This window comes from Phyllobates terribilis, unplaced genomic scaffold, assembly GCF_046119375.1.
Source record: "Phyllobates terribilis strain yellow unplaced genomic scaffold, ASM4611937v1 Scaffold_1__5_contigs__length_1240528914, whole genome shotgun sequence".
Taxonomy (NCBI): Eukaryota; Metazoa; Chordata; class Amphibia; order Anura; family Dendrobatidae; genus Phyllobates; species Phyllobates terribilis.
The window spans coordinates 11,710,315-11,720,171 of NW_027362761.1; the positions used below are offsets into that span (position 1 = coordinate 11,710,315).

General features: G+C 44.8%; 1 protein-coding gene across 1 annotated transcript in view; it reads left to right on the forward strand.

Moving 5' to 3' along the window:
• LOC141165509 (proprotein convertase subtilisin/kexin type 4-like) overlaps positions 1–8,953 on the forward strand; it is a 707,768-nt gene extending 698,815 nt beyond the window's left edge. Inside the window, exons 14-15 of the mRNA XM_073651166.1 lie at positions 6,516–6,635; positions 8,449–8,953. Coding sequence (XP_073507267.1) covers positions 6,516–6,635; positions 8,449–8,891 — 563 coding nt within the window. The 3' untranslated portion in view covers positions 8,892–8,953. The remainder of the gene's footprint in view (positions 1–6,515; positions 6,636–8,448) is intronic.
• Positions 8,954–9,857: the final 904 nt, after the last annotated feature.

The window sequence follows — 9,857 nt, forward strand, 5'->3', positions numbered from 1 at the left end:
GCCGCAGGACTGTGGTGGCATTGTCTCCCCCGCATAGCGCATCAGAGGCTTTGGATTCACCAACGAGTTCGGTTGATGAAATCTCTGATTCTGAGGAAGAGGATCGACAGGGTCGCTCTGTTTCACTTTCAGGCCGCGTAAATGTGCTTATTAAGGACATGCGGGAGGTGTTACAGCTGTCTGAAGAGCCGACAAAACCGTCTAGGTCGGCCCGGCTGTATCAGGAAACGCGCCGTGCTCGTTCTACATTACCTGCGCATGAGGAACTTAACGAGGCAGTGGAGAAGGAGCGCCGGTGTCCGGATAAACGCTTCCAGGGGGATGCATTTTTTTGATGCTCTGTATCCCTGCGCCAAGGAGATGGTCACTAATTGGGTTCCCTCTCCTGAGGTGGATATATCTCTGTCTCAGCTGACCAAGTCTTCCCTGCTTCCTGTTAAAGGGAGAGCCAATCTTCAGGATCCTCTGGACAGGAGATCGGAGTCAGCAGCGAAATCCATCTATGAAGCCGCGGGTCATGGTTTCCGAGCGGCCTTGGGGGCCATGTGGGCCGGTGAGACTTCTCTGCGGTGGTTGGATCAGCTGCGGGCGGCTTGGCAGGACGGGACTTCGCGTTCAGAAGTAGAAAGGCTTTTTCAGCTGATGGAAGAAGCTATGCGTTATGGCAGGGATGCAGTACTGGACACTACTTCAACTATGTCCAGGGCTCAAGCTTCGGCCGTCACAATTAGAAGAGCACTGTGGCTTAAACAGTGGACCGGAGATGCAGTATCCAGAGGTTGCTTAGTCTGGCATATGAGGGCGATCAGCTTTTTGGTTCTGACCTTTCGGAACTGATTGCCAAAGCTAAGGATGTTACCCTGCCTCTGAAAAAGGCAGTGGCATCCACATCTAGCAGGACAGGGCCCAGTAGAGGTCTTCGGTCCTTTCGGACCAGGGGACGATTCGGTCAGCCTTCTTGGAGATCAGGTCGTCCCTCGTCCTCCGGCAGATCCTCCCAGAAATCTCGTACTCCTTGGAAGCAACAGTCCCGTCAGGACAGACGGGAGGTTGATAAAAAGTCCGCTAAGGCTGACTGACGGGTGGGAGGTCGTCTGCTACAATTCGGGTCGATTTGGGCATCCCACATAGCAGACGCGGGTTATGTCGGCAGGCTATTTCATAGTTTCATTCTCTACCTCCAGACAGGTTTCGTCAGACGTGCATTCCATCCGTGCCAAGGCTGGCTACCGCACTGTTACAGGAGGCCGACTCTCTCCTACAGCAGGTTGTGGTGGTTCAGGTTCCTCCGGAAGACCAGGGAAGGGGTTTTTACTCCAACCTGTTTGTGGTCCCCAAAAAAGAGGACCAGTTTCGCCCGGTGCTGGATCTCAGAGATTTGAATATTTACGTCCGGACACGGAAGTTCCGCATGGAGTCTCTCCGTTCGGTAGTAGCGACCCTGTCGCAGTACGATTTCTTGGTGTCGATCGACATCCGCAACGCCTATTTGCATATCCCTATCGGCAGGGCTCACCAGCGTTTTTTGCGTTTCGCTATAGGTCAAGCCCATTACTAGTTTGTGGCCCATTCGGGTTGGCCTCAGCACCCAGGGTTTTTACAAAGATTCTGGCTCCTCTCATGGCACTTCTTCGAAGACAGGGGGTTACGATCCTCCCCTACCTGGACGACCTGTTCATAGTGTCGCCCACAGCGGAGGATGCGATAACTGCTCGCGATCTCTCCCTTCAGTACCTGATGGACTTCGGGTGGCTGATCAATTGGAAGAAATCGTCATTGGAACCAGCACAGTCCATTCTTTTCCTGGGGATGCAGTTCGATACAGTTCGGGCAGTTGTGTCCCTGCCTCCGGTCAAACAGACGAACCTTAGTCTTCTGGTCCAGGCTATGAGGTCGGCTTTGTCAATGTCCCTGCGGGAATGCATGCGCCTTCTGGGTCAAATGGTGGCAGCTATGGAAGCAGTACCGTTTGCACAATTTCATTCCCGGGATCTCCAAAATCTTATTCTGACCCATTGGGATCGATCGCTGACTTCTCTGGATCGCTCGGTCGTTATCTCCCGCAGGGTGCGAGAGTCCCTTGGATGGTGGTTACGTCCAGAGACTCTATCCCTGGGGAAATCCTTCCTTCTCCCGAGGTGGTCGGTGATTACCACCGATGCCAGCCTGACTGGCTGGGGAGGAGTTTGGAACGACCTCTGGGTTCAGGGGGTCTGGTCGCCAGAGGAGTCGTCTCTCCCGATCAACATTTTGGAGTTGAGAGCAATATTTCTCTGCCTCCAACATTGGACGGTCTTGTTGAGCCGTCTGCCGGTCCGGATCCAATCGGAAAATGCGACTGCTGTCGCGTAAATCAACCATCAAGGCGGGACGAGGAGTTCCAGTCTCATGACGGAGGTCTCTCGGATCCTGGTCTGGGCCGAGTCCAGAGTTCCAGCAATCTCTGCAGTTCACATCCCAGGGGTGTTGAATATCTCGGCGGACTTCCTCAGTCGCGAGCAGGTGGATCCGGGGGAATGGAGTCTCCATTCGGAGGTCTTTGCACTGCTGTGTTCCCGTTGGGGGACTCCTCAGGTGGACTTGATGGCATCCAGGCTGAACGCCAGGGTTCCGACATTTATGTCCAGGTACAGGGACCCGGAGGCTGTGGCGGTAGATGCTCTAGTGACCCCGTGGGGTCAGTTCAAGCTGATCTATGCGTTTCCGCCGATATCCTTACTTCCTCTGGTGATCCGACGGATCAAACTCGAAAAGGTATCAATAATTCTGATAGCACCAGATTGGCCGTTTAGGACATGGTATTCGACGCTGGTGTCTCTTCTGGCGGCGCCTCAGTTTCAGCTGCCCCTTCGCCCGGACTTGCTAACCCAGGGGCCCATTTGTCATCCGGACCTGAGGTCTCTTCGTTTGACTTCGTGGCTCTTGAGACTGAGATCTTGACCCGTCGCGGTTTTTCGCCCGAGGTCATTGCTACCTTGCAGGACTGTGTGTTTCTATTACATAACCTGTTCTCTCGCATTTCTGAATTGTCAGAAGGGGATGTGTTGTTCTGCTGGTGTTGTCTGCTCTTCCTTAGCTTGTGTACGGACTGAAGGACATGGGAGTAGGAGGAGCCTAAGCTGGAGGGGCCGGTCGTCACTTTTTCTAATCTGAGGTGAACTATCCTGTGGGGCTCTGCCTACCCACTAGTAATGGATTTGTGTCTCCCTTCCTTCCTTCGCTGAAAAGGATTTTACAGGTAAGTTCTTACCAAAATCCGACTTTTGTTCGTATTGTTGTAATAACCTTGGAGGTCCTCTCGTGCTGTATAATTTATTATTGTTATTGCGCCTTTTATTCCATGGCACTTTACATGTGAAAGGGGTAACATAGCGAAAAACAATTACAATAATCTTGAACAATACTAGTCAGCGACTGGTACAGGAAAAGAGAGGACCCTGCCCGTGAGGGCTCACAGTCTACAAGGGATGGGTGGGGATACAGCAGGTGAGGGTAAATCCAACTGGTGCCAGGGAGAGGTACCACCCTTTTATTCTGTAGGTTTCCTGTCCTCGAAGGGAGGATCCCCTCGCTCCGTGGTGCTGTCATGGGCTCCAAGAAATCACATTAGCGATAAGTAACTGTCTATAATTCATATGAAAATAAGTGAAATTGTGGGTTGTCATTTTTCAGAGAGCAACAGGACCATATAAACAGTTGGATTTTTCTGACAGATCCCCTTTTATACTATGTTCACATGCAGCATTTTTACAGTATTTTTACTGCAGAAAATAATCTGCATTTTACAGTACCAATGAAAGCTATGAGATTTCAGGCATTTCATGCATACAGGTGATTTTTTTTCTCCTGACTGAATTTGAACACAGCAGCGTTATTGAAATCTTTAGCATGTCAATTCTTTTAGCATTTTTACAGCATTTTCTCACCCATAGAAAGCAATGTAAAAGATTAAAAAAAAAAAATACAGCAAATTTTGCTGCATTTGTTGCATTGTTTTTGCAGCCGTTTTAGTGAATAAAACTAACTTTATTAAATGTAGGTTGTAGACAAATTGTACATGTGATCTGCTCCAAAAATGCAGCAATACCTGTGTTTTTATTGGCAAAAGAGCTGGTTTTAGCTGCAGAAAGAAAAACGCAGCCTGTTCTTTAGTTGTTTTTTTTTTTAGCAGTTTATTTTGGTTTATCGTTGATTATAGAAGGTTAAAACTAAAGTTGAAGGTGAAGTGGGGTGAAAGCTGGTCTTTTGCTTTAAAGGCTTCCTAACAAATTGTTCCAAAGGGTCTCTGTTGGCTCAGAATGACCGTTCAAACCAAGTAAGGGTGCTCGATGCTTCATTGTGGGGCCATTCATTTAGTTACACCTTCCCACCTGCTTGTTTTCTATCTTTCTCCGCCCTTCTCTGGCTCTATGAAGCCAGAGCTGTCAAAGCGGGAGGATGTGGGAAGGTGTATTTGAATGATTGGCCTTCTATGAATGATTGGCCCTCCAAGCGATGGGACTTAGTTTGAACAGTCATTCATTGCTGACAGTTCCTTTATTACATCTGTAAGAATAACCTCTGTGCGCGTTCCCCCAAATCAGTTCGACTAGCGATGGGCCCCTGAGAGGTGACCTTGGTGGAATTGTCAAATAGTCTACTTGAGCAAACTTACTATATACTGCTGAAAACCTTGTTGTGAAAACTGAGCACGAGGACTAGGATGGTACCTCATGCGACTACTTGCAGAGAGGTGGACTGGGAATTCTAGGACTATGTGCACACAACGTCTTTTTCATGTGTTCCTAGGCACGCCTTAAAAAGAGCTTAATAAGCGCTAAAAAGAATGAACATATGCTTATGTGCTTAGGAATATAAAAACACTTGTTTATATGTTCAGACTTTTGAGCCTCTAACCTCCTCAAGTTTTCAAAGCCGCGAAGGGGTTCAGAGAAGGGACCTGACCATTCTTCAAGCTGCTTCTAAGCCACTCATCATTTTATACATACAAGGAAAAAAGACCTGCTAGTGGCAAATACACCGCAAAAAAATGATCAAAAAGACTTCAGAAAAATGGCAGCTGATTTTTTTTAAAGTATACTCTGCTTCAAAAACTCAGCTGGTATTCCTGAATTTCAAAGGCATCATGTGCACATATCCTTACCTTACTGTGATTTCTATGAAGGTGGACGAGACTGGCTTTTTCTTTTGTTTAAAGGGGTTATCTCAGATTTTTGTTTCTTCTATGGAGCTCAGCTCTTATCACTAGCTAGTTGTTCACTATCTGCCTGTTCTGCCATGAGAGAATATCTCTCACCGCTCCCGGCGACGATTCCCCCACTTCTTGTGAAGTCACATCCACAGAGCAATTCTCTTCCACTTTATTCTGTCTATCAAGTGTCATTGCAGATGTCATATTGATTGACAGCTTCCTCCCTGCCTCCTAACTCAGTGCATGTGTGCTGAATGAATGCGATTCGCATTGCATGAGCTGGCGCTTGAGCAGTATAATTGGCTAAATCTGCTATTGATGCTGATGCCAAGTGTAGTCTGTGGAAATCAATCACTTACAGAGTTCTTTGCGCTGATCATGTACTAGCTCATGCAATGTGGTTCCCTGTGTTGAATTAGGCAGCAGGGAACCACTTGTCAATCAACATGATATCACCATTGATCCCCCTAAAAAAAAAAAGTAGAGTGGAAGAGAAGGAAATTCTTTGTCGCCTTGACGTCACAGTAAGCGAGAGAATCGTTGCCAGCACTCTGACAACACTGAGCCAGAAGAGATCGGTGAACGGCAGAACAAGCATGTAGTCAGCTACTGATAAGTGCTTATCCCCACAGAAGAAAAAAAAAAGTACCGAATAACCCTTTTAAAGTTTTAAAATTAACCTAGAATGTAGGGATGAGTGTCTCGATTGGGGTATGTGCACATGGAGTTTTTTGAGCAGGTTTGCTTTAATAAAAACCTAACCAATATTCCTATAACCAAAAGTATCTGGCTGAATAAGAAATATGCACCGAAATATCATGAGATGAACCAATTGAAAAAAAAAAAATGGTGTCACAAAATATCTCAAATATAATGTTTTATATTTAATAAAGTTTATATAACGGATTTTGTTAAGAAACAGAGTAGCTCAATGGAGAGTTAACAACAAACCTCCAAGGCTATAAACAGTATATAGTTAGTATAGCATCTTTTGATTCTTCTCAATGACATGTATTGTATAGATATATTGTATAAAGTGTCTTCAGAGTGGAGAATGACTGAAATATAGTAAGATCACTTATTTTATCCACTCAAAAGACTGAGCTCATGAAACAGCACCTTCAATGTCCCCTCCACCTTAACTGCTGATGCGAAGAAATCCAGTGGCAGGGCAATTAGATTTTTTTGTCCGCTACATACCTCTGCACAATTATTTTAGTGACTGGAAAGAAAAAAATATATATATATTTTAATGTTTACAAATTTTTCTGATTTAAAAGTTACAAAATGTCACCAACTAAGCATTAGCTTGTATGTCTCCTAGGATTCTTGTACAACTTTGTGCTTATTCTGTATGGGACCAATGAAGACTTGATGGCTAGAAAAATACGAAAACCTGTAATGACAAAATGTTTGAGCCGAGATTCTAATGGAGTATGTCAAGGTAAGTTACATCCCTATTCTTGTCCATTGCACTATAAGATGCATGCCCATCAATATCCGTGACCAGTGGCTGTATATAAATCAGTTTGCACTTTGAAGTTGGGTTATTATTATTATTTATTATTATATCGCCATTTATTCCATGGCGCTTTACATGTGAAAAAGGGGTATACATACATGAACTATTACAAAGATCTTTAACAAAACGTGATGACTACTGGTACAGGAGGAGCAAGGACCCTGCCCGCGAGGGCTCACAATCTACAAAGGATAGGTGAGGATACAGTAATTCAGGGTAGAGCTTGTCGTGCAGCAGTATGGTGGTGCAATGGTTACTGCAGGTTGTAGGCTTGTCAGAAGAGGTGAGTCTTCAGGTTCCTTTTGAAGGTTTCCATGGTAGGTGAGAGTCTGATGTGTTGGGGTAGAGAGTTCCAGAGTAGTGGGGATGCACGGGAGAAATCTTGTATGCGATTGTGGGAAGAGGAGATAAGAGGGGAGTAGAGAAGGAGATCTTGTGAGGATTGGAGGTTGCGTGCAGGTATGTACCGGGAGACTAGGTCTGAGATATAAGGAGGAGACACTTTGTGGATGGCTTTGTATGCAAGGGTTAGGGTTTTGAACTGGATTCTCTGGGCAATGGGGAGCCAGTGAAGGGATTGACAGAGGGGAGAGACCGTGAAATACCATGGGGACAGGTGGATTAGTCGGGCAGCAGAGTTTAGGATAGATTGGAGGGGTGCGAGGGTGTTGGAAGAGAGGCCACACAGCAGGAGATTGCAAAAGTCAAGGCGGGAGATGATGAGGGCATGCATTATTGTGTTTGCAGATTCGTGGTTGAGGAATGTGCGGATCCTGGAGATATTTTTGAGTTGGAGTCGTCAGGAAGTAGAAAGGGTTTGGATATGTGGTTTGAAGGAGAGATCAGGGTTACCCCAAGGCAGCGAGCTTGAGGAACTGGACAGCCATTTACATTTATAGATAGGTCAGGTAGGGGGGATAAATGAGATGGTGGAAAGACGAAGAATTCTGTTTTATCCATGTTAAGTTTTAGAAATCTGTCAGAGAAGAAGGATGAGATAACGGACAGACGTTGTGGGATTCTGGTTAGTAAGGAGGAGATATCGGGTCCAGAGAGGTAGATCTGTGTGTTGTCAGCATAGAGGTGGTACTGAAAGCCATGAGACTGAGTTGTCCCAGGCCAAAGGTGTAGATGGAGAAGAGCAGGGATCCTAGGACTGAACCTTGAGGGACACCAACAGATAGGGGGTGAGATGAGGCGGTGATGTTAGTCATTGTTTTGTTTAGTCATTCAATGACTATTTTTTACCTATTGTTTTATTTAATTTATGTTTTATAGAAAAAATATTTTAGGATTATATAATGGTGAAATGCAAAACATATAAGCTATATTGCAATTTTGTTCTTTTGCCAATGCATTGGGTGTTGGGGCCATGGAATCGCAATACTTGCTTGTTGCAGTTGCTGCAGCTTGCACGTCGCACCGTAGCCAATTGACTTTCATTGTGTTGTGATATAGAATCACAATTCTGGGATCTATGTCACCATGAAGCTCTAGGCTTAGTTTTATTGACATGTAGCTCTTAAACGGTCTTAAGAAAACAGCAGAAGTCAACAGAGGTTTTCTCATGAAGATGGAGAATATGGATGTCACATGCCCCCAATTTCAGACTATTTCTATTAACCAGATGTTGTTCTTGCTTACAAAGAGTGCCCCTGTGGGGCTCTGTCTTTTTATGTACTGTATTTTATATAAAATTTATAAAGTATTAATATTAATTTTTGTTTTACCCTAGAGTGTGAGCCACCATCTTATACATTTGGAAACCACTGTATGTCCTATTGCCCACCAAAATACTTTAAGGCTGTACAGTCATTGGAGAACATGGAAAAAGAGACCAGGAACCCCAGAACTACTAGTATTTGTGCCAAATGCCACCCTTCCTGCTATACTTGCTTGGGTGATTCTGCTAATAACTGCACTTCCTGTCCGCCTTTTTCTACTCATGATAGTCAACTTTTGTCCTGCTCACAGATGAATTTTCGAAGGACATATTCTAATACGGACTCTGTGATGGCCCCCGGAACTGCCTTATTGGCAGTTATTGGTATAGAACTTGCTGTGATTATGTACTTCTTTATTTCCTCCCTCTGCTTGCTTTTCTTGAGTAGAACATCCATGGACTGTTATGAATTTTTTATGTCTTCTCAGCCACCTTTATTAAAAATGAAAATTTGAAAGAAAACAACTATTCAAAAACACTTGAAACAAAGGTTTCTCACTTTTGCTCAGTGTTGAGATGGGGGTACCATATAAGAGCATTCAAACAGAAAAATTCATCTCTGTACTTTTACATCGTTGTCCATATTTTTTCCATTATGTAAAATAAAGCTATAACTAATAGACAAAAATATTTTGTAATCATTGACTGTGTTGAAATCTAAATATAAAAATATGTATTTACAATATATCCATATGGCCTTCTCATTCATAAATCAATGGAATAATAAAGCCATGTTCACTTGTGGTAGATTGTATGCTGATTAGCAGCACTAAGGTACTGGGTTGCAAAATTCTATGCAGATGTCTGGGGTTTGATTTTATGTTCTTCCTGTATTTTCATTGTGTAAAGATGTGCGGTTGTGGATTTTAATAATCACCTAGGCAGGTTATCGATGCAATTAGTTTTATTCCTTCTGACCACGGTGAACAGCAATTCCAGGTAAATATCCACCAGGCAATTCTCTTAGTCCTCGAGTTTCCAACCTGGGATCAGTAGTTCCACTGCCACATACCAGGTGATACCCACTGTCCCCCAACTTTTGGTTGGCCCACAGCTTTTTGTGTCTACCGCCGGTATATTGGCAGTCACAGCATATGCTCCTTCGGATGATGGATATTATGACCGCAGCCCGTGATACCACCCAGCTCTCCGTCCGACTAGCAATGAATCTTCTCTTTCTTCTGCACATGGTTCAGCCCCCTGAATCGGCAGAAAAGCTCACCCCTCCCTCCCCCACCTAATTGTGCCTTAGTGGAGATATTTTCTCAGGTGGAACCCATCCCCTGGGTTTGCATGTGAGACTACCTGTGGTGACGGAGAGAACAATGGCCCAAGGTCTCGGAGATATGGTCACTGAATGGAATAGATACCTGAGGTTAAACTGATGAGCAAACAAATCACTAACAAAACACAGCAAGCAA